The 27,107-nt window shown below is 39.4% G+C and overlaps 1 protein-coding gene across 1 annotated transcript in view; it reads right to left on the minus strand.

The window, feature by feature from the left end:
• TRAP1 (TNF receptor associated protein 1) overlaps positions 1–27,107 on the minus strand; it is a 97,511-nt gene that overhangs the window by 60,853 nt on the left and 9,551 nt on the right. Inside the window, exon 2 of the mRNA XM_036738717.1 lies at positions 670–834. Coding sequence (XP_036594612.1) covers positions 670–834 — 165 coding nt within the window. The remainder of the gene's footprint in view (positions 1–669; positions 835–27,107) is intronic.

Raw genomic sequence — 27,107 nt, forward strand, 5'->3', positions numbered from 1 at the left:
CCAAGTAACATATTTTACATAACGAAAACTTCAAATAGTATGAATTAAATACATACATATCTTGTACAAAATCACTAATATGAAAATGCTTTACATAACTGCAAATGTATAACCTATACCTGATTGCTTACCATCTCAGGGAGTAGGGAGGGAAAGGAGGGAGGAGGAATTTGGAACTCAAAACTTTAATTCAATCAGTCTTTCTATCTTCTATCTCACACTCTCTGTTTCTGCCTGGACAATGAAAACCAGAAATGGATAGACTTGAAGAATGGTTATGATGTTAATCTTTATAAACTTTCCTAAAGCCCTGGAGAATAAAAGATACAATTCAAGAAACGAATCCTTGGAGAAGCTCAGCCAGTAACCTCCAAATTTATTTCTTGCCTCTGATGACCGCTAGTAAAATCACCATTTAAGGGGATGGTACCACATCCCCTAGTTTTTATAGGCAGCCACCAGAGGGTGTGAGACACATTAGGATGAAAGCCAGAAGTCCTTGTACAGAGATGGCACGTTATTTTGGGGGAAAAGTGAGCCATCCCATGTGTCTGAGGCCTACTATATTCAAACTTAATAGATGGCTGTATCGCATAAATGTTTCCATTATCTCCACTATTTCCTATTATTGAGACCAACGGCGATACCCAAACCAATTCCTGTTAATACCCTGAACAGTCTCTGTACTGCTGATGATAGTATGCAGTGGCTCCTCTTTTTTATCTTCGGCTGCTTGTGTACTGTAGTTCTGTCCACCACAGATGCTAGAAACAGCCAGGTTCCGCACAGGGCTCATAATCTCAACATTTCTCCATCGACACGGAGACAGTCTTCCTGGAAAAGAAAATTCAAAATGGTTGGAAAATAGTGATGATAATATCCATACAGCATATCAAAGTTTTCCAAGCGCTTTGTGTGTTAAATCACCTTATCCCCATAAAAACCCTGCGAGGTAGGCAATGGCTTTATTCCCATTTTACAGATAAAGACCAGGGTCACACAGCTAAGGAAATGTCCAAGGCAGATTTCAAATTCAAGTCTTCCTGATTCCAAGTCCTGGGCTCTATCCAAGGCTCCACCTGGCTGCCCATTAATGGATGAGAACAGATTAGTGTACTCTAACTATGACGACTGGCAGAAAAAGGTATGGATATTTCTAAAGCTACCAATTTTTCAAAAATGCCCATAACTCCCCATAAGAATTGAATGCAGTACTTGAATTTAATTCAAAGTTTTCCCATGTTTTCTTTAACTGTATTATTCCTTGCACATCCCCAAAAGTCAACATAGTCTAGGATATTAGGGAAATTCACAAAACATAATTCATTTAACCCTTTCGGTCTCCAGACTTCTAGTGGAACCCGTCATTGAACCGCTACTCTGATTTACCCCATCCATTCAACAATCCTTTCAATTCAACACACATTTATTAAATGCATACTAGCAAATAAAAGTTCTAGGTGCTAGGGCTACAAAGACAAAAAACAACCTATCGGAAAAAAGTCTGCATTCTGCTGGAAGGAAAACCTGTACACAGATAAGTAAATACAAAGTAATTTTAAGATCGAGAAAGTAGTAACAGCATGGGAAAGGCAAGGAGGGTCAGAAAGAGGCTCCAGTAGTATGTGTCATATGAATTCTGCTTTGAAGGAAGCTAGGGATTCTTTGAGGCAGAGATAAGGAGTGTATAATATGTCATGGTGGATGACCCATGCAAAGATATGAAGGAAGGAAATAGAATATCCTGTACAAGAGAAAGCTAGCAGGGCAGTCTAACTGAAAAAGTACACAAACAGTGATGAGCGATATGAAATAATATCAGAAAGGCAAGTGAAAGTCATATTAAAGATACCCCTAAGCGTCCTTTATTAAACAACTAATGAGTATCTCACTAAAGGACATTATAAATGAAGGATGGTATAGAAGAAGAAACAAAGGACGAGAGAGAGAGAGAGAGGATAGATAGCATAGTGTCCTTGCCTTCCTGGAGCTGGTCATTTAGCAGAGAAAAGACAGGTATACACATATAATAAAAATTAAAACATGTGTATTAGATACCAAGATCAATGTCGTTGGCTGGCTGCATGAAGACTATCCATTTTTTGGTTCTGGTTTTGCTTCGTAAATTAAAATTTTTTTCCCCAGTTTTCAAACAACCTCTTCTCCCTCCCACTCCTTCTCTACACCTAGAAAAAGAAAAAAAAGAAAAACAAAGCTGTATAACAAATAAGCTTGCCAAGAAAAATAAATTTAGAGTGACCACATCCAAAAATGTGCGTCAAATTCTCATAGTAGCAATTTAGATTTGAAGATCTTTCCCACCCATTAACAGGCCATGTGACTTGTTTATATCACAGGAAGCCTAAGTAACGTGTGGTGGGAGGAGCTTCGTGACAGGAAAAGGAAGTTATGTTACAGGAATGCTGAGAGAGAGAGAGAGAGAGAGAGAGAGAGAGCGAGGGAGCAGTTATGGCTGCTAAAGGCCACCCTCATGATAGTTAGAACTGAACAGGCTGACTTAGCTGTAGTGTGAGTTTGTGGGGAAGACCCCAGCAGGAAGTCAAGAGAGGTTTTGAGATGGCAAGGCTCCATGTGGTGATAATTGTGTTTTAATCGTGTTTTAGCTATTATGATGAAGTGGGCTAACTGGCTATGGGAGCTGAACATTTGGTTATGGGATATGGTTCTCCGGTGTCTGAATAAATGGTTTACTTCGTCTACTGTCTAAACTACACAGGCACTTTGACAATTATCATCTCCATTGTAATTTACTGCCTTACTGATACATTATTTGGCAGCGAATATGATGGGATTGCAAGGTATAAGATCTATATTTAGAGGCAGAAGGGCTTTAAAAGAAGAAATGGTTATCCCAACATGGGAAGATGTACCTTATTGCTCCCTAGGAAGGGAATGGTCTAAAGGCACTGGTCTCTGTGAGGACTGGAAACACAAGCTACGGAGTGGAGGATCTAGAGATTTGGAGGTATGTCTCAGAGAAGCCAGGAACAGAACTGCCAATAGAGATCTCTAGATGAGGCTGGTTTTACTCACAGTCTATCCTATTGTATGTGAAAACAGGGACAAACTCGGACAGTTGTGGAAAGGTCTGAGAATGCTTCTCCCATACCATAGCAAGTTAGAGAATCTCAGGTGGTAGAACAACAGGAATCTACTAGCCTTCTTGTAAATTCAGCTAGAAGGCAGAGGGAGACAAGAGGGTCAAGACTGTACCTCAGTTCAGCCAGGGTCCAACCCAGTGGTCGGTCTGGTGACCATGGTGACAAGGGGAGAAAATCTAGACAGGAAGATACAATGTCAGAAGCTGAGGCATGAGATGATATATTCTATGATGCTACTTCTGAGCCATAGAGTGTTACTGTATCACACCAGACTTCTCAAAGAGAATGCACCCCATACAGTGAAGGAGACAAGAAACATAGGGTCATAATACTGTGTTTAGGGAGATTTGGGAAGATTCTACACAGCAGGAAATCACAGATATCTTGAGTAGGTTCACCCAGAGAATGGGAGAATCGTTAATATCTTGGATGGTGAGAATCAGCGACGAAGGGGCTGGAGGAGTGTCTATAGATGTTGTGGATTGTATGAGATTCTTAAGTATTAGTCAGAATTCTTTTGTACAGCAAGTTCTTAGGGATTATCATTCGCAAAGAGGTAACCAAATAACTAATTTGTTGGCTTTGGCTGTGGCAGGCTGTAAAGAAGAAGATCCTGCTGATACTATGTGGCCTACTGCAGATAGACTCTGGTATTCAATTAGGGACTGTATGAGAAAGTTAAAGGAGAAGGTAATGAAGACTGCTATTATGTTGGGGAATGCAGAAGTTTCTTACGAAACTCCCTTGGGAGTCTCTCACAAGAATTTGATCGTTAAGACAGCACCCCCCATTTATAAACATGTGAGCCCTCTTTCAGAGGTGCTGGATAAGGTTTCACAGTTAAGTGACTTAGGAGACTGGGGAAATAATAAATTTCCTCGGGAGAGAGGGGTATATAGCCAGAGGATTCAGCGTGCAGTGACAAGGAAAGAAATGTTTACTGCTCCATTGAAAGTAGGGGTAGATTTTAGAAGAACAGATGGTATTCCAACTAATGAGCTATACAAAATGGTCTAACTTAAGGGGCTTAATAGCAAACAGAATAGAGAAGTAAGAACTGCCCCTACAAATCCTACAGATCTTGAACACTCATATCCAAGTGAGTCACACCTTCAAGGAGACTAGGGAATAGGCTGAGCCCCAGCTCAGATTAAAGAACCACACAGACAGTATTACAGACCCCGTATTAATCTGACTATATATTGGAAGAATGGATCAAATACTATAACCAGGGCATTGATAGACACTGGGGGACAGGCCAGCTTGATTTATGGAAACCTTGACAAATTTAAGCATGGAACTCCTATTACCATCACAGGACTAGGAGGGGCTGAAATATCAGCCAAACAAGTGAAACTGATGATGAAAATTGGACAATAGCCTAAGAAAGAATATACCATGGTCATGGTACCCATTCCCGAACACATCACTGGAATAGACATATTGAAAGGCATGACTCTGAATTTGCCTCAGGGGAGATATCAATTTGTAGTACAGAAGATAGGAATTAATACAGTTTTAGTGGGTAAAGTAAAAATGGACCCAATCACTCTACCTAAACCTTCTAAAGTAATTACTTTGAAGCAGTATCGTGTGCCAGGTGGGCAAGGTGAGATTGCCAATACTATAAAGAAGTATGTTGAAGCAAGAGTGTTAGTACCAACAACCACTCAATGGAATAATCTTGTATGGCCAGTATGAAAGTCAGATGGAACGTGGAGGATGACAGTGGACTACAGACAACTGAATAAAGTGACTCCACCCTTGTATGCTGCTGTTACAGATACTGTTACCTTAATAGAAGGGATCCAGAAATATGATGGGACTTGGTATGCAGTTATTGATTTGGCCAATGCTTTCTTTTGATCCCAAAAGACCCCAAACAGTGGGACCAGTTGGCTTTCACGTGGCAAGACTGACAATATACTTTTAGCTGAGTGCCACAAGGGTATCTGCACAGTCCAACTATCTGTCATAGGATTGTGGCTGAACATTTGGAAAAATTAAAGTTACCTGGTATACAGCTTACCCACTACGCAGATGATATTACGATACAGGGAGAAAATGTAAAATAAGTAGAGAAGAGTTTGATACTTTTAATTGAGCCTATGAAAAGCAAAGGATGGGAAATTAACCCTACAAAGATTCAAGGACCAGCTCAAACAGTAAAGTTTTGGGGTATACAATGGAATAAAGGACTACCAGAAATTCTCCCACAAGCTTGACAGAAGATTCAAGATTTTCCTATCCCCACCAACAAGAAGCAGTCACAAAAGTTCACAGGACTGTTTGGTTATTGGAGGCACCACATTCCACATCTTGGTCAGATTTTGAAACCCTTATATAAAGTTACCAGGAAAAAATATGAATTTGATTGGGGACTCAAACAGAGTAAAGCTTTTGAAGAAGCTAAAGTTGCCATACAATTGGCTCTGGATTTATGGCCTATGCAAAGTGAACCAGTGGAATTACAAGTGACTGTACAAGATGACTACGTGAATTGGAGGTTATCAACAAAGCCGAAATGTACCCTTGGGATTTTGGTCAAGGAAACTACCTTCATTTGGATTACAATATGCACCTTTCGAAAAGCAGTTGTTAGCTGCATATTGGGCATTGGTAGAGACTGAGCAACTGACTCTGAGCCATGAAGTGATATTAAGGCCTGGAATCCCAATTATGACTTGGGTAATGAGTACCCCAGCATCCAGCAGAATTGGACATGGGCAAGAGGCTAGCATATAAATGGAAATGGTGTATTCAGAATAGGTCACAAACAGGCAAAAGTGGGTTTCCGCTCTACATGAATCTATCGCAAGCATTGGCATTGATGGAAAAGACAAACCCTCTGAAGCACGGCAACAGCTGGTACACAATCCTTGATAAAATAGAATGACGGATACGATGGACTAACTGAAGAACAGAAGAAACACGCATGGTTTACTGATAGGAGAGCAAAATATTTGGGCCATAAAAGACACTGGAAAGCAGTGGCCTATAACCCATGTACTAAGAGAACTTTGGAAAGTACTGGGATAGGTGGAAGCAGTCAATATGCTGAACTTACGGCAGTATATCAAGCTATTCAAACAGAGAAAGGAGGACAGTGCCATATATTCACTGATTTGTGGGCAGCAGCTAATGGGTTAGCTACATGGTTGCCAATGTGGAAAAATCAAACTTGGGAAATTCGTGGTAAACAAGTTTGGAGCAAAGAACTATGGGAAGATATAAGGGACATGTCTTTGGTTACTAATTTGTCAGTTTTTCATGTAGACTGCTACTGAACATATTGTCCCTACTCTGACACCAACTGATAATCTAGTACTAGCAGAATGGGTCCCCCAAAGGGCCGGCCCTTTAGGGGTCCAGGCCATACACTGGTGGGCACAAGATCGAGGTATTATTATCTCTTATTCACTGTTAAAGCAAGTAACAGAGGAACATCATATATGTCAATTGGAAAAGGAACGTACTGTGCCTCGGGTAGTAACTGCAGAAATAGCAAGGGGAAAAGTTGCAGCCCAGATTTGGCAGGTAGATTATATTGGACCACTACCCCAGGATAAAGGATACAAATTTCTATGTACTTGTGTTGACACCTATTCAGGTGTACTAGTGGCTTGTCCTTATAAGAATGCAACCCAGGAAAACACCTGCAAAACTCTAGATATTATAAGTCTATATTACAGAACTCCAATGCAGATTCAAAGTGACAATAGGTAACATTTTAAAGGTAATGAGATAAAGAGATACTGTGTATTGAACAATATAGAGTGGACATATCGTATTCCATATTATCCATCTGGGTTGATAGAAAGAATGAATGTACTGATGAAAGAACAGTTAAGAAAGTTAAGTTCTAATAATTCATATCAACATTGGAAAGATAATTTGTTCACTGCTTTATGTAATCTGAATAATAGACCATTAGGAGGATGTACACCTCTAGCCAGAATGATGACCCCGAATCTGCAAATTAGAAAACAACCAACGCATAAGATCCAAAATATTGAGTATCAGACTGTGAGGGAAGATGTCCCACCACTGTATCCAGGAATACCTGGTTCGGCAGGATATGATTTATGTTGTTTAGAGAACTTTTGGTTGGATAGAAAAGAGATAAGAAAAATCTCTGCTGGGATATGTATGAGAATCCCTAAGAATCCTTTTGGATGGATATTACCTAAACCAGGATTAGCAGCTCAGGGAATACATGTATTGGCTGGAGTGATGGATTGTAATTATCAAGGAAAATTATTGTGACGCTCCAGAATTTAGGTGAAGAACCTATACAGTCATGTAAAAATGATAGAATAGTTCAATTAATTATTATTCCTTGTGAAACAATACCTCTTGTGAAAACTGACCCTCCTTCCAAAATAACTATCAGAGGAAAGGAAGGATTTGGTTCTACTGCTAGAATAAAATTGGGAGCTAAAGTATGGGTTAAATGGAAGCCAGATGATGTTCCAAAGGCTTGTTTCAACAATCTGGCTAGCAGCTGTTGTGGGGGTGAAAGACCAGCACAAGCCCAACAACAAGCATGCTACCAGCACGCTTCAAAAGCCCAGGTTCTTTTGATCTGCTTTACTAAGGAAAGTAATGTTAAGGGGTTAACAAGCTTACTTTAATTCAGCATACAAATACCATTCACTTAGTTCAGGAGAAAAAGCCAGACCCTGAACTTCAGAGCAAATACAAACAAATTATAAACATTGACAGACAGACCAAATACAATTCATAGTCACCAACGTCTAAGTTCAGCCCGGGAGCTCATAACAAGGGCTGGCTCAGAGTCATGCGCGCCACCACTGCTGTGGGTAAGAGCTCTGAAAAAGAGAAAGCCAACCCCTGGTTTTATATCCTTTTCAGGGTCAAGGGTGAGTCACACATGAAACTCACCCACATGACCTAAAATTGTCACAAAGAGGTGATTTAAACCCACATGGTCTAAAAGCCTCTGATGTCCCAAACATGTCACTCAAACTTATGTGTAAACTAGGCCCTCCCCTGAAGCAAGGAGGTGTGTTGGCAACCAAAAATGGGCTCCTTAGCACTTAGTCAACAAGTGCCCTTGACTAGTTTGGCTTTTTCCCCTGAACTGAATGTATGTTGGACTGGAGTAAGCTTGTCGGCCCCTTCACCTTGCTTCCCTTGCTTAAGCAGATTGAAAGAACCTGTGCTTTCCCTGGCATACTTTACACCCCCGCAGAAGCTGGATGGTTAAAAACAGCTTCCGTTGGAGCCAGAGGCTGCTATAGCTACAGCCACAGCCGAAGCTGAAGCAGGAGCTGCCGGTAGCAGAGCTGACCTATGGGAGGAAGCTGAACAAGGACTTGAAACAGTGGGTAATCTTTTTACCATAGAGGGGGAAGCATGATTTTGTTTTACACCATCATGCTTCTCTGTAGCCTCCTGGTTACTCTTGTAAGGCGTACTTATTGGGCCTGGAAGCTTTTGATCAATATGTCAAAATGGGGATGCTGGTTCATAGGTTGGTTACTGTGGAGCCTAAACATATGCTTTGATTCTTCTGCCTCCTACTTTGAGAGTTTCTTATATCCGGTGGTTCCGAACCTTGCAGACATATATATGATCTTCTTTGAGATTATAAACTCTGGCCTCCTAATACAGGAGGTCACCAAGGACTCTCAATCTAATCAAGGAAACAAAGGCCAAACTCTTCAAGGGCACTTGGTTGAACTGAGTGCTAAGAGCCCATTTTGTTTACCAATACAAGGCTGCAGAAATTATAGCATGTGGGAAAGACAACACTTACCCAGGAGAAAATAATTATGAAACTATACCCTTGACTCATATATTCTATCATGAATAAGGCTATGATAGCTTCTTTGTTTCTTTTTGGCTTTTGTCCCTTAAGTTTGTTTGTGAGATTTATTTCCTGCAGGCTTAGTACCATCCACCTGCAGATATCTGATTGCTTAAGCCAGATGTCAACCTCTAATGTGTTCAGGTGTCATCTCTGGACCTGTCCATGACTGTGATGCATCATCCCTGGACCTGGCATCAACTGAGTTCCAGATGCCAGCTTGCTAAAGAACTGACCTCTCAAATAGGACTCAATCTCTTGGGGCAGGGATAGCTCTATATCAATTTTCAGCAGGAAGCTTTGGAGGACAAGACCTTCTCCCCTTAACCCAAGATTTGAACCCCATTCATTAGAAGGGGGAATGATGACATTGTTTTATATGCTTATCTTGTGCTATCCCTGTTATATTGTTGTGTAAAGTTCTGTTGACACCAATTATCCCAGAATTCCCACTGCCCTATGTAATGGATATGAAAGATCTTGGGGACAAATGTATTAGCAATTTAGATTTGAAGATCTTTCCCACCCATTAACAGGCCACGTTATCTGCTTACACCACAGGAAGCCTAAGTCACACGTGGTAGGAGGAGCTTCCTGACAAGAAAAAGAAGTTATGTCACAGGAAACGCTGAGAGAGAGAGAGAGAGAGAGAGAGCGAATGAGCACAGCTATGGCTGCTAATGGCCGCCCTCATAATAGTTAGAACTGAACAGGCTGACTTAGCTGTAGTGTGAGTTTGTTTGTGGGAAAGACCCCAGCAGGGGGTCAAGAGAGGTTTTGGGATGGCCAGGTTCCATGTGGTGATGGCCTGTTTTAAGTTCTTTGTTATTATGATGAAGTGGGCTAACTGGCTGTGGGAGCTGAACATTTGGTTATGGGATATGGTTCTCTGGTGCCTGAATAAATGGTTTACTTCTACCTTCCATGTGGAAAGTCTCGTATACTTTGCGATACAGAACCACAGAGGCATTTTGACAATTATCATCTACACTGTTATTACTGCCTTACTGACACAGTTCTTCAGATTAATCCATCACCTTTCTGTCAGGAGGTGGGAAGAAATCTCAATTATCAGTCCTCTGGAATCAAGACTGATCATTGTACTGATCATAAGTTCTTAAATCTTTAAAATCAATTGTTTTTTACATGTTGATATTATGGTATAAATTGTTCTCCTGCATCGTACACACTAACAGAAACACTGTGTGATGATCAACTATGACAGACTCGGCTCTTCTCAGCAATACAATGATTCAAGACAATTCCAAAAGACTCAGGATGGAAAATGCCATCCACATCCAGAGAAAGAACTATGGAATCCGAATACAGATCAAAGCAGACTACTTACACCTTTTTCTCTTTTTCCTTTCTTGTGATTTTTACCTTTTGTTCTGATTCTTCTTTCACAACATCACTAACGTGCAAATATATTTAACATGATTGTACATGAAAAACCTATGTCAGATTGCTTGGGTACTGGGGAGGGACGAAGAAAAATTTAGAAATCAAAATCTTATAAAAATTAATATTGAAAACTATCTTTACATGTAATTGAAAAAAAATACTACTAAGCAGAGAAATATAGAAATTGTTCTCCTGGATCTATTCACTTCATTTGACATCATTCATTTCTTAAAACATGATAGTATTCCACGACTTCGATATGCCATTATTTGTTTGCCCATTTCCCAAATGACAGGCACTCCCTTAGTTTCCAGTTTTTTGCTACCACAAGGACTGTTGTATTTTTTGTACATAAAGAATCTTTCCCTCTTTTTTTTTTTTTTAAATCTCCTAAGGGTATTCTTTCTGGGTCAAAGAGAATCTGAGCACTAACTTTTAAAGAGCTAAAACCAATCCCAGCCATTTGGTTTGAATCAACACTTTTCTGATGCGCTTCATTCTTACTTGAAAGGTTATGATTACAAAGTACATCAATGCTAAATTTCAATGGATTACTTCAGGGAAAAAAAAAGTTATACTGGAAGAACATTACAGCAAAGGATCAATGAATGATCTGAGGTGCCAGGTTAAAATTTCTGAGGAAGGGGTAAAATTTCTGAGAGCACAGGCTAAAAGATGGCCAAGAAAGCATTCAATTTAACAAGCACTTATTAAGGATCCACTATGTAAAGACATTGTGTTAGGTAGGTCCTGGGGATATAAAGACAAAACATAAAACAGTCCCTCCCTTCAAGGAGTTCACATTCTACTTGAAATAAAGGAACTGTAACACTTAAGTGCTTCAAAACCCAACAGTTTCAATTATATCCACACAAACCTAAAAATCCTCCTAGCTTGTTTTCCCATCTCAAATCAACCTATTTTTAAATATTAATGACATATGAGTCTTCCAACATTAATTTCATTGTCAATGTTTGGCTTGTTAAGAAACTACTATGTTTCGTTCCCCACTGACTCTCAGACTAAATATAAATACTTCATTCTGGCACTGAAAGCCCTTCAACAATTGGTCTCACCTTTATCTAGTCTTCCATATCAGTCCAGTTTGTCTATTCACTGTTCCTCGCAAATTCGATGCTTATCCTCACCTGTTCACATACTATCTGCCCCGGAAGCCAGGAATGCTCATTTTGACTACTTTGCCCAAAAGCACCAGTACAGTGCTAGACAAAGTTACAAAGTAAGTGCCTGTTGACTTACTGGATCATAAAGGGTTTAAACAGTAAAAAGGGGAAAGGCTGCCAGCTTTTCACTTTAGTAAATCCTATTTATAAGTAAAATTCATGCTTCATTTCTACTAAACAATATTTGGTAAACTGTGTCTCTTCAAAGCTTTATTCTCTACAGCTTTGCTCTTCTTCTAATCTTTGCTCCCTCAAAAAAAAAACCCTGAACTATCTCAGGGACCTTCATACATCCTCCCTGATCTTCATCCTTCCTTAACTAAGACTAGCCCCTTCTCTTCCTCTTAGCCTGCCCCCTCCACTAAATAAAGTCAGAAGAAGAAAAATACATGAGCTCCACAAGAAATATAAAAATCCAAGGAATGAGACTCCAATATTTTAGGGCTCCCCTTTCCATCAAGTCAAAATTCAAGGAGAACCCAGAACACAGAAAAAGAAAGAGGTGAAGGGTATGAGCCATAATGGTTTCCGAAAGAGACTTCAATATTTCTCAGCACAATTCCAAGGTTATGATAAATAGAAACCCGCCTAGTGATCAACTAGATTTCAGGTGAATGAGGACATGCAAAATTAAGTCTCAAACAGATAATGCAACACTATATAAACCAGATACAAAACATGTTATCTACAATGCTTCTTCCTTTGCCTCTTTCCCCCAACACCCCAAAGGAAAAACCACAAACCTCAACGACAGACTACAATGTTCTAGTGTTAAATTATTTGGTGGTTTAGGTCACACAAAATAGGAAGCATTGAGAGACAGAATATGCCACAAAAACAAAAAAACGGCCCAGGGAAGAAGGACAATGCTACAGATTTCATCCCAACCAAAATTCTACCTATCCTGCAAAGCTCAGCTCAAAACCTTTCTTCCTCCATGAAGTCAACCTATGCTGACCAAGTAACCAGCTCACACTGGCTTCACATCTCTTAGTTTACATCATGTATCTGAAAACTGACCCTTGTTATGGTTCTTGTACCACTACTTACTGCGTTACCATTATTTGATTTTTCACATATTCATGAACGTTGTCTTCCCAAGCAGAGGAAAATTCCTGAAATTGCTCTCCAGTCATCAATGGTTGAATTGCCAAATCTGATGGCCTTCATAGTCCTCCATCCTACTTGAACCCTGCTACAGTTGACACTGTGGGCAATTCTCTCTCTATATACACACACACACACACACACACACACACACACCCTCTCATCAGTTCCCATGAGTTTAATTATCATCTCTATGCCTGATAATTCATAGATCTAAATAGCCAACTCATCTCTCTCTCCTGAGCTTATATCCTATTGGACATTTGCAACTGGACGTTTCTCAAACTCATTATGCCCAAAACAGAATTCGTTATCTTTCCCACCAAACTAACCTCTTTACCAAACTTTCCTATTTCTGTTGAAGACACCACCATCTGTACAGTCTCTCAGGCTCAAAACCTCTGTATCAGATAATCATTGCTAAACCTTGCCACTGAAAACTTTCACGCTCCTGGACTGAGTTGTCAAAGCAGCAAAAAGATATAAAAGGACAGAAACTCAAGCCAGACATCTCTTCCACATAGAAGTGAGCAGAGCCCAGAACTAACACAAAATCCAAAGTCAAGAGGCAGTCTGGAAAAATGAGCAAAGAGAAAAAGAATCTAACCATTAAAAGCTACTTTGATGACAAGAGAGCTCAAGACTCAAACACAGAAGACTATAACTTGAAAATCTCTACAAGCAAAGCTTCAAAGAAAAATGCAGATCAGACACAAACCTAACAAGAATTCCTAGAAGAATGAAAGGAGAGTGAGAGAAAAGTATAAACAGGGGGGAAAATAGGATGGAGGGAAATACAAAGCAACCATAACTATGAATGTGACTGGGATGAACTCTCCTAGAAAAAAAAAAGGATAGCAGAGTGGATTAAAAACCAGAATCCTACAATATATTGTTTACAAGAAACACATTTGACATTGAGACACACAGAGTAAAGGTAAAAGGTTGGAGCAGAATGTATTATAATTCAGCTAAAGTAAAAAAAAAAAAAAAAAAAACCACGGGTAGCTTTCATAATCTCAACCAAAGCAAAATTAGAACTAATTAAAAGAGACATGCTAAAAGGTACAATAGACCAGCGCTTCTTAAACTGTGGGCTGCAAAAAATCTGGCTACAGGAAAAGGTTTCTGAAGATGCAATGACCAAAGATTAACTAACATTCAAACACATAATGAATCTGAGGGGTTGCTGGCAGCACTTGCCCATGATGCATTGCACAACTTCACAGCAAGCTCGGTTTTTGAACACAAAGCATAGGCACTCTGCACTATACATGCCCTCCCACCATGCAATGCCAAAGAATGCAACCGAAACAAAAATTTTGTGGATGGAAAAAGTTTAAGAAGCCCTGACATAGACCAAGAAGTAATATCATTACTAAACATATATATACCAAATAGTATAGCATCAAAATCTTTTTTTTCTTAATAGTATTTTGTTCAATTACATGTAAAGATAATTTTCAACATTCATTTCTATAAGATTTTGAGTTCTAAATTTTTCTCCCTCCTTCCCTTCTCTCCCCTGCAACTTTTTCAGCCATTCCCAAATTGATGGGCATCCACTAAAATTCCAATTCCTTGCCACCACAAAAAGCTGCTATAAATATTTTTGTACATGAGGGCCTTTTTTCTTTTTTTATGATCTCTCTGGGATAATGGACCTTGTAGTGGTATTACTGGATCAAAGGGTACGCAGAGTTTGATTGCCCTTTGGGCATAATTCTAAATTGCTCTCCAGAATGGTTGGATCAGTTCACAATTCCACCACCAATGCATTAGCATCCCAATTTCCCCACATTTCCAAGATTTATCATTTTCCTTTTCTGTCACATTAGCCAATCTGAGAGGTGTGAAGTGGTACCTCAGAGTTGTTTTAATTTGTGTTTCTCTCATCAATAGTGATTTTGAGCATTTTTTTCATATGACTATGGAAAGCTCCAATTTCTTCCTCTGAAAACTACCTGTTCATATCCTTTGACCATTTATCAACTGGGGAATGACTTGTATTCTTATAAATTTGGCTCAGCTCTCTATATATTTGAGAAATGAGGCCTTTATCAGACACACTGGCTGTAAAAATTGTTTTCCAGCTTTCGGCTTTCCTTCTAATCTTAGTTGCATTGGTTTTGTTTGTGCAAAAACTTAATTTAATGTAATCAAAATTATCCATTCTGCATTTCATAATGTTCTCTATCTCTTGTTTGGTCATAAATTCTTCCCTTCTCCATAGATCTGACAGGTAAACTATTCCTTGCTTTCCTGATTTTCTTATGGTATCACCCTTTATGTTTAAATCATGTATCCATTTTTGACTTTATCTTGGTATGGGGTGTGAGACGTTGGTTTATGGGGGTCAGAGCCAAGATGGCGGCCAGAAAGCAGGGACTTGCGTGAGCTCCCTACCAGGTCCCTCCGAAAACCCATAAAAAATGACTCTGAACAAATTCTAGAACTGCGGAACCCACAAAATAGCAGAGGGAGGCAGGGCTCCAGCCCAGGACAACCTGGATGGTCGCTGGGTGAGGTCTATCACGCAGAGAGCTGGGAGCAGAGTTCAGCGTGGGTGGCAGTAGGACCAACCAGACCAGGAGTCAGGCGGGACAAGCCCTAGCGCCCTGAATCAGTGAGCTGTGGCAGTTACCAGACTTCTCAACCCACAAACACCAAAGACAACAGAGAAGGTTAGTGGGAAAAGCTGCGGGGGACAGTGAAAGGAGTTCATGGTTTGGCCACCAACCCCAGGGGCAGCGGAGGTGGTGCAGCTACAGAACTACAGCTTGAGTTGCTGCTGGCTCCAGGCCCACCTGGTGGGAGGAATTAAGTGGCAGATCAGAGCATGAGTGCAGAGCCTGCTTAAGATTTTTGTCAGGTCCAGGTGGTGGTTCTTGGGGAAGGAGGAGTGCTGGTGTGGCAGAGCTGGCTGTATAGAAATAGCTCTGAAAACAACAGTGCACCCCCTCAAGCTTGGAACAAAGTACTCTCTACTCTTCAAGCAGTCATACCCTGACGAAAAACTCAAGAGTCATGTAAGTTGGCTGGGAACATGGCCAGGCAGAGAAAACGTACACAGATTCAGTCTCAGACTTTGGAATCTTTCTTTGGTGACAAAGAAGACCAAAACATACAGCCTAAAGAAGTCAACAAAGTCAAAGAGCCTACAACAAAAGCCTCCAAGAAAAACATGAACTGGTCTCAGGCCACGGAAGAGCTCAAAAAGGAGTTGGAAAAGCAAGTTAGAGAAGTGGAGGAAAAATTGGGTAGAGAAATGAGAAGGATGCGAGAAAACCATGAAAAACAAGTCAATGACTTGCTAAAGGAGAACCAAAAAAATACTGAAGAAAACAACACCTTAAAAAAATACACTAACTCAAATGGCAAAAGAGCTCCAAAAAGCCAATGAGGAGAAGAATGCCTTAAAAGGCAGAACTAGCCAAATGGAAAAGGAGGTCCAAAAGACCAATGAAGAAAATACTATCTTAAAAATTAGATTGGAGCAAGTGGAAGCTAGTGACTTTGTGAGAAATCAAGATATTATAAAACAGAACCAAAGGAATGAAAAAGTGGAAGACAATGTGAAATATCTCTTTGGAAAAACCACTGACCTGGAAAACAGATCCAGGAGAGATAATTTAAAAATTATTGGACTACCTGAAAGCCATGATCAACAAAAGAGCCTAGATATCATCTTTCAAGAAATTATCAAGGAGAACTGCCCTGATATTCTAGAGCCTCAGGGCAAAATAGAAATTGAAAGAATCCACCAATCGCCTCCTCAAAAAGATCCCAAAAAGAAAACTCCTAGGAATATCGCTGCCAAATTCCAGAGCTCCCAGATCAAGCAGAAAATACTGCAAGCAGCCAGAAAGAAACAATTTGAGTATTGTGGAAACACAATCAGAATAACATAGGATCTAGCAGCTTCTACCTTAAGGGACTGAAGGGCTTGGAATACGATATTCCGGATCAATGGAGCTAGGATTAAAACCAAGAATCACCTACCCAGCAAAGCTGAGTATCATGCTCCAAGGCAAAATATGGACTTTCAACAAAACAGAGGACTTTCAAGCTTTCTCAGTAAAAAGACCAGAGCTGAATAGAAAATTTGACTTTCAAACACAAGAATCAAGAGAAGCATGAAAAGGTAAACAAGAAAGAGAAATCCAAGGGACTTACTAAAATTGAACTGTTTTGTTTACATTCTTACTTGGAAAGATGATGTGTATGATTCATGAGACCTCAGTATTAGGGTAGCTGAAAGGAATATGCATATATATGTGTATATATGTATATGTGTGTGTGTGTGTGTATATATATGTACACACATATGGGTGTGTGTGTGTGTGTGTGTGTGTGTGTGTATGCTCCTGGTTGTGGAAGTTTTTCAGGCCTTGAGAGCCATGTCCACAGCCCTCTAGGAAGCAAAGCCTGCCAGGGGCTGCAATCCAGAAATACCAGTACTACAAATCTCTGAACTGCAAGTGGCAGGGAAAGCAGACTCTGAATGCATGATGCCATGACAGAGAACTAAGGAAGACAGGGAGTAGGACTGGTTACCAGGACAGGATACAAAGGCAGCTGTGCAGCATTCCACGAAGCCTATCCAGCAGGGGCCAGTTCTGACCACCCAAAGGTCAGCTGGAGGTACTGACCCAGTCTGGTGAACTGTGAATTGCCAAGTGTCACAAGAGTCTGAGATGCCTTGAGTCTAACCCTCAAAGAAACCACAATCAGAGGGGAGAGAGTCAGGAAGTGAGTAACAGGGAAAGTAAATAATCTAATCCTAAAGAATAAGTAGGTCAAAGAACAAATCATAAAAACAATCAATAATTTCATTAAAGATAATGACAACAATGAGATGACATATCAAAACTTGTGAGATGAAGCAAAAGCACTAGTTAGGAGAAAATTTATTTCCTAAATATTTGTATCAAAAAAATAGAAAGCAGAAAAAAACTGGGCATGCAATTTAAAAAACTAGAAAAACAACAAATTAAAAACACCCAATTAAACACAAAAATAAAAATCCTAAAAAGTCAAAGTTTAATAAAACTGAAAGTAAAAACAAACAAAAAAACTGCACTGATAAATAAAATTAAGAGCTTTTTAAAAATAAAAAAAACAGACAAGCCATTGGCTAATTTGTTTAAAGAAAGAATGCCAAATTACCAGTATTAAAAATAAGTTGAGTGAATTCACAAATAAAGATGAAATAAAAACAATTACTAGGAGCTATTTTGCCCAATTACATGCCAATATATCTGACAATCTAAATAAAATGAATACTTAAAAAAAAATAAATTGCTCAGATTATCAGAACAGGAAATTGAATAATTAAATGACCTTATCTTAGAAAAAAAAAACTGAACAAGCCATAAATGGACCCCCTAAGGAAAAAAAAAACAAACCAGATGGATTTACAAGAGAATTCTACCTAACATCTAAAGAACAACTGATTCCAATACTTTTTAAAAACTTTTAAAAAATAAGCAGAGAAGGAATCCTACCGAATTCCTTCTGTGACATAAATTTGGTCTTGATACCTAACCCAGAGAGAGTCAAAACTTGGAAAGAAAATTATAGACTAATTTCCCCAATGAATATTGATAGAAATATTTAAAGATGAAAATACTAGCAAGTAGATTTCAGCAATAAATCACCAAGATGGATTTATACCAGGAAAGTAGAGTTGGTTCAAAATTAGGAAAGCTATAAGCATATATTAACAACAAAAACAAAAATCATGATTATTTTAATAGATGCAGAAAATGCTTTGGACAAAATACAATACACACTCTTGTTAAAAATACTAGAAAGCAGGGCGGCTGGTAAGCACGGACTAGAGTGAGCTCCGTACCCGAGTCCCTCCAAAAACCTATAAAAATGGCTCTGAACCAATTCTAGAACGGCAGAACCCACAGAATAGCAGAGGGAAGCAGGGCTCCAGCCCAGGACAGCCTGGATGGTCTCTGGGTGAGGTCTATTCCACACGGAGCTGGGAGCTGGGAGCTGGCAGCTGGGAACGGAGTGGAGCAGAGCCCAGCCTGAGCGGCGTGGACGATCCAGACCAGAAGCTGGGCGGAGGGGGCCCTAGCGCCCTGAATATGTGAGCTGCAGCAGTTACCAGACCCCTCGACCCACAAACACCAAAGACTGCGGAGAAGGTTAGTGGGAAAAGCTGCGGGAGTGGAAGGAGTTCGCGGTTCGGCTTCCAGCCCCCGGGGGGAGCGGAGGTGGGGCAGCTACAGCTGTTGTTACTTCCGGCTCCAGGCCCACCTGGTGGGAGGAATTAAGTGGCGGATCAGAGCAGGAGTGCAACAGCCTGCTGAAGATCTAAGCCCAGTCTGGACTGGGGGTCCTTGGGGAAGGAGGAGTGCGGCTCTGACAGAGCTGGCACCTCCCCCCCAAACGTAGAACATAGAACTCGTTAGTCTACAAGCAGTCATACCCCACTGAAAAACTCAAGGGTCAAGTTAGCTGGTTGGGAATATAGACAGGCAGCGAAAACGCGCCCAGATTCAGTCTCAGACTTTGGATTCTTTCCTTGGTGACAAAGAAGACCAAAACATACAGCCTAAAGAAGACAACAAAGTCATAGAGCCTACAACAAAAGCCTCCAAGAAAAACATGAACTGGCCCCAGGCCATAGAAGAACTCAAAAAGGATTTGGAAAAGCAAGTTAGAGAAGTAGAGGAAAAATTGGGAAGAGAAATGAGAAGGATGCGAGAAAACCATGAAAAACAAGTCAATGACTTGCTAAAGGAGACCCAAAAAAATACTGAAAAATACACTGAAGAAAACAACACCTTAAAAAACAGACTAACTCAAATGGCAAAAGAGCTCCAAAAAGCCAATGAGGAGAAGAATGCCTTGAAAGGCAGAATTAGCCAAATGGAAAAGGAGGTCCAAAAGACCACTGAAGAAAATACTACTTTAAAAATTAGATTGGAGCAAGTGGAAGCTAGTGACTTTATGAGAAATCAGGATATTATTTTTTTTTAATGCAATTTATTTATTTAACATATTTGGTTTTCAACATTGATTTTCACATCAGTTTGAATTACAAATTTTCTCCCCATTTCTGCCCTCCCCCCCCACTCCAAAATGGCTTATATTCTGGTTGCCCTGTTCCCCAGTCAGCCCTCCCCTCTATCACCCCCCTTCCCTCTCATCCCCTTTTCCCTTCCTTTCTTGTAGGGCAAGATAAATTTCTACGCCCCATTGCCTGTGTATCTTATTTTTTAGTTGCATACAAAAACTTTTTTTGTTTTTGAACATCTGATTTTAAAACTTTGAGTTCCAAATTCCCTTCCCTCTTCCCTTCCCACCCACCCTCCCTAAGAAGTTGAGCAATTCAACCTAGGCCACACATGTATTATTATGTATAACCCTTCCACAATACTCATGTTGTGAAAGGCTAACTACATTTTGCTCCTTCCCAACCCATCCCGCTTTATTGAATTTTCTCCCTTGACCCTGTCCCCTTTCCAAAGTGTTTGTTTTGATTACCTCCACCCCCATCTGCCCTCCACTCCATCATCCCCCCGCCTTTTATTTTTTTTTTATCTTCCTCCCTCTTGTTTCCTGTGGGATAAGATACCCAACTGAGTATGTATGGTATTCCCTCTCAGGCCAAATCTGATGAGAGCAAGGTTCACTCATTCCCCCCTCACCTGCCCTCTCCCCTCCTCCCATAGAACTGCTTCCTCTTGCCACCTTTATGCGAGATAATCCACCCCATTCTATCTCTCCCTATCTCCCTCTCTCAGTATGTTACTCTCTCATCCCTTAATTTCATTTTATTTCTTTTAGCTATCTTCCCTTCATCCTCAACTCACCCTGTGTCTGCTCTCTCTCTTTTACATATATATATATGCACATACATACACATACATACATATACACATAGATACATACATACATACACATTCACTTATATATATACATAAACATATATATATATGCACATATATATATATATGCATATTCCCTTCAACTACCCTAATACTGAGGTCTCATGAATCATACTCATCATCTTTCCATGTAGGAATGTAAACAAAACAGTTCAACTTTAGTAAGTCCCTTGCAATTTCCGTTTCTTGATTACCTTTTCATGCTTCTCTTGATTCTTGTGTTTGAAAGTCAAATTTTCTATTCAGTTCTGGTCTTTTCACTGAGAAAGCTTGAAAGTCCTCTATTTTATTGAAACTCCATATTTTGCCTTGGAACATGATACTCAGTTTTGCTGGGTAGGTGATTCTAGGTTTTAATCCTAGCTCCATTGACCTCCGGAATATCGCATTCCAAGCCCTTCGATCTCTTAATGTAGAAGCTGCCAGATCTTGGGTTATTCTGATTGGGTTTCCACAATATTCAAATTGTTTCTTTCTGGCTGCTTGCAGTATTTTCTCCTTGATCTGGGAGCTCTGGAATTTGGCAACAATATTCCTAGGAGATTTCTTTTTGGGATCTATTTGAGGAGGCGATCGATGGATTCTTTCAATTTCTATTTTGCTACCTTAAAAATTAGATTGGAGCAAGTGGAAGCTAGTGACTTTATGAGAAATCAGGATATTATAAAACAGAACCAGAGGAATGAAAAAATGGAAGACAATGTGAAATATCTCCTTGGAAAAACCACTGACCTGGAAAATAGATCCAGGAGAGAGAATTTAAAAATTATTGGACTACCTGAAAGCCATGATCAAAAAAAGAGCCTAGATACCATCTTTCAGGAAATTATCAAGGAGAACTGCCCTGATATTCTAGAGCCACAGGGCAAAATAGAAATTGAATGATGATGAGTATGACTCATGAGACCTCAGTATTAGGGTAGTTGAAGGGAATATGCATATATATATATATGTTTATGTATATATATATAAGTGAATGTGTATGTATGTATATATCTATGTGTATATGTATGTATGTGTATGTATGTGTATATATATATGTGTTTATATATATATATATATATATATGTAAAAGAGAGAGAGCAGACACAGGGTGAGTTGAGGATGAAGGGAAGATAGCTAAAAGAAATAAAATGAAATTAAGGGATGAGAGAGTAACATACTGAGAGAGGGGGAATACCATACATACTCAGTTGGGTATCTTACCCCACAGGAAAGAAGAGGGAGGAAGATAAAAAAAAAAATAAAAGAGGGGGGGATGATGGAGTGGAGGGCAGATGGGGGTGGAGGTAATCAAAACAAACACTTTGGAAAGGGGACAGGGTCAAGGGAGAAAATTCAATAAAGCGGGATGGGTTGGGAAGGAGCAAAATGTAGTTAGCCTTTCACAACATGAGTATTGTGGAAGGGTTATGCATAATAATACATGTGTGGCCTAGGTTGAATTGCTCAACTTCTTAGGGAGGGTGGGTGGGAAGGGAAGAGGGAAGGGAATTTGGAACTCAAAGTTTTAAAATCAGATGTTCAAAAACAAAAAAAGTTTTTGTATGCAACTAAAAAATAAGATACACAGGCAATGGGGCGTAGAAATTTATCTTGCCCTACAAGAAAGGAAGGGAAAAGGGGATGAGAGGGGAGGGGGGGGATAGAGGGGAGGGCTGACTGGGGAACAGGGCAACCAGAATATAAGCCATCTTGGAGTGGGGGGGGGGAGGGTAGAAATGGGGAGAAAATTTGTAATTCAAACTGTTGTGAAAATCAATGCTGAAAACCAAATATGTTAAATAAATAAATTGCATTTAAAAAAAAAATACTAGAAAGCAGAGGAATAAATGATACTTTCCTTAAAATGATAAGCAGTATCTATCTAAATCAAGAAGTATTATCTATAATGAGGATAAATTAGAAGCCTTTCCAAGAAGATCGGAGGTTGAACAAGTATGGCCACTATCACCATTACTATTAGATAATGTCCTAGAAATGCTAGTTATTTCAGTAAAACAAGAAAAAGAAATTAAAGCAATATGCATAAACCATGAGGAAACAAAACTATCACTTTTTTCAGATATGATGGCTTGCCAAAAGAATTCTAGAATCAACTAAAAAACTAGCTGAAGCCATCAACAACTTCAGTGAAGCTACAGGATACAAAATAAATTCACACAAATCCTCAGCCTTTCTATATGTTATCAACAAAACCCGGTAGGAAGACAGAGACATTAAAAAAATACTTGGGGGTCTACCTGCCAAGAAACACAGCAACTATATGAAGACAATTGAAAAACACTCATTACACAAACAAAAGAACTAAACAACCGGAGAAATATTCATTGCTAATGGATAGGCCAAACCAATATAATAAAAATTACATTACTACCTAAATTTATTTAGGCAGTGCCATGCCAATCAAATTACCAAAGAACTATTTTTATAGAACTCCAGAGTTCCTCCTTTATCTGAAAGAAGTAAAAGTCAAGAATATCATGGGAAACCAAGCAAAAAGGGGGGAAAGGAGAGGAAGCAGCAAGTGGGAGATGAGCAGTGCCAGATCTCAAACTATACTAACAAATCATCAAAGCAATCTGATACTGGCTAAGAAATAGAGAGGTCAACCAGTAGAATGGATTAGGTACACAATAGATAGAAGCAAATGTGCACAGTAACCTAGTGCTTAATTCAGCTCTGGAGACAAGAACTCACTGTCTGACCAACATCATTGGGAAAAGTAGAAAGGAGTCTGGCAGAAACTAGGCAAAGACCAACATCTCACATCATATACCAGATAAACTTAACTAGGTACGTGATTTAGAGATAAAAGGTGATATAAGCAAATGAGCAGATCATGGAAGAAATCATCTGGGATATATGGAGAGAGGAAGAAAAGTTAGAGACCAAAAAAGAGATAGAGAGGTTCAGAGAAAATAAAATGGATGATTTTGATTACATGAAATTAAAGTTTCTACACAAACGAAAGCACGGCAGCTAAAATGAGAAGAAAAGCAACAACTGGCAAGTTTCTCTGATAAAAGGCTCTCTCATTTCCCAAATATGTGGGAAATTGAGTCAAATTTACAAGAATAAAGGCCAAATCCAACCGACAGATGATCAAAGGATTCAAATAGGCTGTTTTCAGAAGAAATCTAAACTCTCAATAGTCATATGAAAAAAATGCTCTAAATCACTAACAATTACAGACATGCAAATTAAAACAAGTTTGAAGTACCACCTCACGTCCATTAAATTGGCCAAGATGACAGAAATGGAAAATAACAAATGCTGGAGTTGATGTGGGAAAATAAGTATACTAATGCACTGCTGCTGAGCTGTAAACTAACCTAACCATTCTAGAAAGCAATTTGGAACTATGTCCAAAAATCTAATGAGCACTACATGCACTCCTACCCAGCAATACTGCTACGGTACTATGTCAATACCCAAATAGTTAATAGGAAAAGGACCTATGAGTACAAAAATATTTATAGCAGATCTTCTAGCGGTGACAAAGAAGTGGAAACTGAGGAAGCGCTCATCAACTGAGGAATGGCCAAACAAGTTATGGTACATTAATGCAATGAAGTACTATCATACGATAAAAAATTGATGAAAAGGATGGTTTCAGAAAGACCTGGGAAGATTGGCATAAACTAATGCAAAATGAAGTTAGCAGAACCAAGAAAACAATTTATAAAGTAATAGCATTATTGTAAAGATAACTAACCTTGAAAAACTTAGTAACTTAGAGATCAATAAAATGACCAAACACAACTCCAAAAGACTCACCACAGAACATGCTATCACTATATGGAGCACTGATGCACTCAACATCAGATTGAAGCATATTTTCTTCTTTCTTTTAGAGTAAACCAAAATTTTTTTTCTATGACTATACATACCTATAATGGGTTCTATTTTTCTTGCTTTCTCAATGGTTGGCAAAGGGGATGATGGAGAGAGAATTTCAAACTAAAAATAAAACTGATTTTTTTTTTTAAAAATCAGAAAAAGAAAAGAAAAAAGTCTAAATCTGCCTCTCTTCAACTTCCACCCACTGCTCCTGGTTCTGCCCCTCTGGGGCCAAAGAGAATAGAGCCCTCTTCCACATAACAGCTTTCAAAAACTTGAAGAGAGAAATTGTGTGGTCCCTCACCTCACCCCACCCCACCCCAAGCTTCTTTTTCAGGCATAGACTCAAGGCTCTAAACCACACTGACCACTGTTCTATGATCTGTGCCCCTCCCCCCAAGCTTAAGGAACTCTTTATTAAACCATGGTGGAGAGAACTCCAGATAAAATCTGCTAAGAACCAAGTATAGTAGATTAGTTTTGGAAGATACTGCTTTCTTAATGCAGCTGAAGATAGCACTGGCTTTTTTGGCTGCCACATTATTCTGACATACTTACAAGTAATATAAGCTTATAGTCCACTAAAACCTTCATAGTGTTTTTCAGAACACTAATCATACCTCCCAAATCTTGTACCTGCGAAACTGATTTTTTTTTTATACCCAAGTATAAAACTTTACATTTATCCTTACTGAATCTCATCTTACTAGCTTTGGGCCAATACTTTGGCTTATCAAGATACTTTTGGATCTTCACTGTCATTTAGTATATTAACTGTTTCTCCCAGTCTAAGGTTATCTGCATATTCGAGGAGCATGCTATCTATGCCTTTATCCAACCAAATTACTTTGATAAAAATGTTACACAGCCCAAGGCCATTTAAATCCCTAGGGCTCTCCACAGACAAGAGGCCCACAATCTAACCACTTTTGAATCTATTTGATTATGTTTTTCTCTAATCCAGATCTCTCCATCTTCTCCACAGGAGCGATATTAAATACTTTAATGAAAGCTTTGCTAAAATCTAGATAAACTAGCATTTTAAATTAGCATTCAGCACTCCTCTCATCTTGTCAAAAAAGGGAAATGAGGCTGGTCTGGCACTATCTGGCTCTGTCATCACCACTCACCCATCACCAGGGCCAGCAGTAACGAGTCCTTCTTGGAGATGAAAACACTTCCTCTACTCCTCCACCTAGAACTCCTAGTTTCCTTTAAGGCTTGGCTTGGTGGTGATCTCTTCTTTGAAGACTTTGCTGATGCCTCCATTTATTAGTGCTCCTTCCCTCAGCAAATCATACGGTATTTACTTGTGTTTATATATACACATGTACGGTCTCTACTCTACCCCATGTAAGTTCCCTACAAACCTCATTTTTGGGTTCCTATCCTCAGCCTAGCACAGTACCTTACACTTAGTAGGTACTTAAGAAATTGTCAAGTTGGACTGAACAGCTATCTTTCTTATTTTGTTGCTAAGCACTCATCATTCAAAAGAAACTTGCCACATCTAAGAGCCTTTTCTCAACTCTGGTCCTTCTAGACTAACATGCAGCACCTTGACATAATCACGCTCTCCTCCTGGATCTTCTTTCCTCTCTTGATTTTCTTGACACTGATCTCTTGGCTCTCTATCTGTCCAACTAATCCAAATCTCCTGTGCTTGCTCTCCATTCATGTAACATTCACTAACAGTGCCCCTCACAGGGAAAAGCATCTCACCTCCTTTCGCTCTTTTGCACAGGTAAAGAATGTGTAGCCAGGAAACACTGCAGATAATGTCAGTTTTTTTCTCTTCCTTATTTAAACAAAAATTGTCATAAGTAATGGCTCTCTCTGGCAGGGCAAGAGACAAAAGGGAAAATCTAGGTCATGCAAAAACAAAAGATCAAAAGCAAACAACTGTCTTCTTTTTTAAGTAGTGAAATGCTGACACTTTTTTCTTTCTGCCTTCAGAATATTCTTGAAGGCAGGGCAAGCTGCAATTTCAGATGCCATGTTTTCCACAATTTCATAACACTCCAAAACATATGGCTTAGAAATTGTACACCTGAAAAGGTCCTGAAGTCACCTTCCTCCAAGATGCGATTGGCTCAGGTCACTGACATTATTTTGTGATCACCTAAGTATACAAGATACAAGTGAACTCCTGCCTCTCTGGTGACTGGCTAGTAGACCACTATGGTGGGCAACTCAGAAGCAGGGGAGCTCTATTTAGTGGCATCAGTGTATGGTGTCCTTGGAGCATATCCTCCCCTGCCATACTAACTGCTGAATAATCTACAAACACCCTACTGCACTCCACTATCAGATCTAAACTATCAAAGGCATTAGCTTGAGTGACACTCAGGCTAGAAGTTACGTATACAGAATCCTCCACAAAAAATCTTTTCCTTAATATTCACTTCTACTTACCCACCTTTACTGACTTTTTAAAATATATTACTTCTATAATACCCGCTCCCCAATCCCCTCCTCATTTGTAGACTTCTATTTTTGGTTCCCAATTAAGTTTTTCTTCCCTAAAGTATTCCTTTAGCCCTCATTTTCCCTTATTTTAGGATCATCACAACATAATAAAATGACCACAAGGCCCCCTCTTTCTGTCTTATTTAATTTTATAACCACTGATATCATTAAAATTCACCTCCACATTAGAATGCAAATATTTCACCTTATAAAGTCTCTTCCAAATGCCCAT

The sequence above is a fragment of the Trichosurus vulpecula genome, chromosome 9 (assembly GCF_011100635.1).
Source record: "Trichosurus vulpecula isolate mTriVul1 chromosome 9, mTriVul1.pri, whole genome shotgun sequence".
Lineage (NCBI taxonomy): Eukaryota > Metazoa > Chordata > Mammalia > Diprotodontia > Phalangeridae > Trichosurus > Trichosurus vulpecula.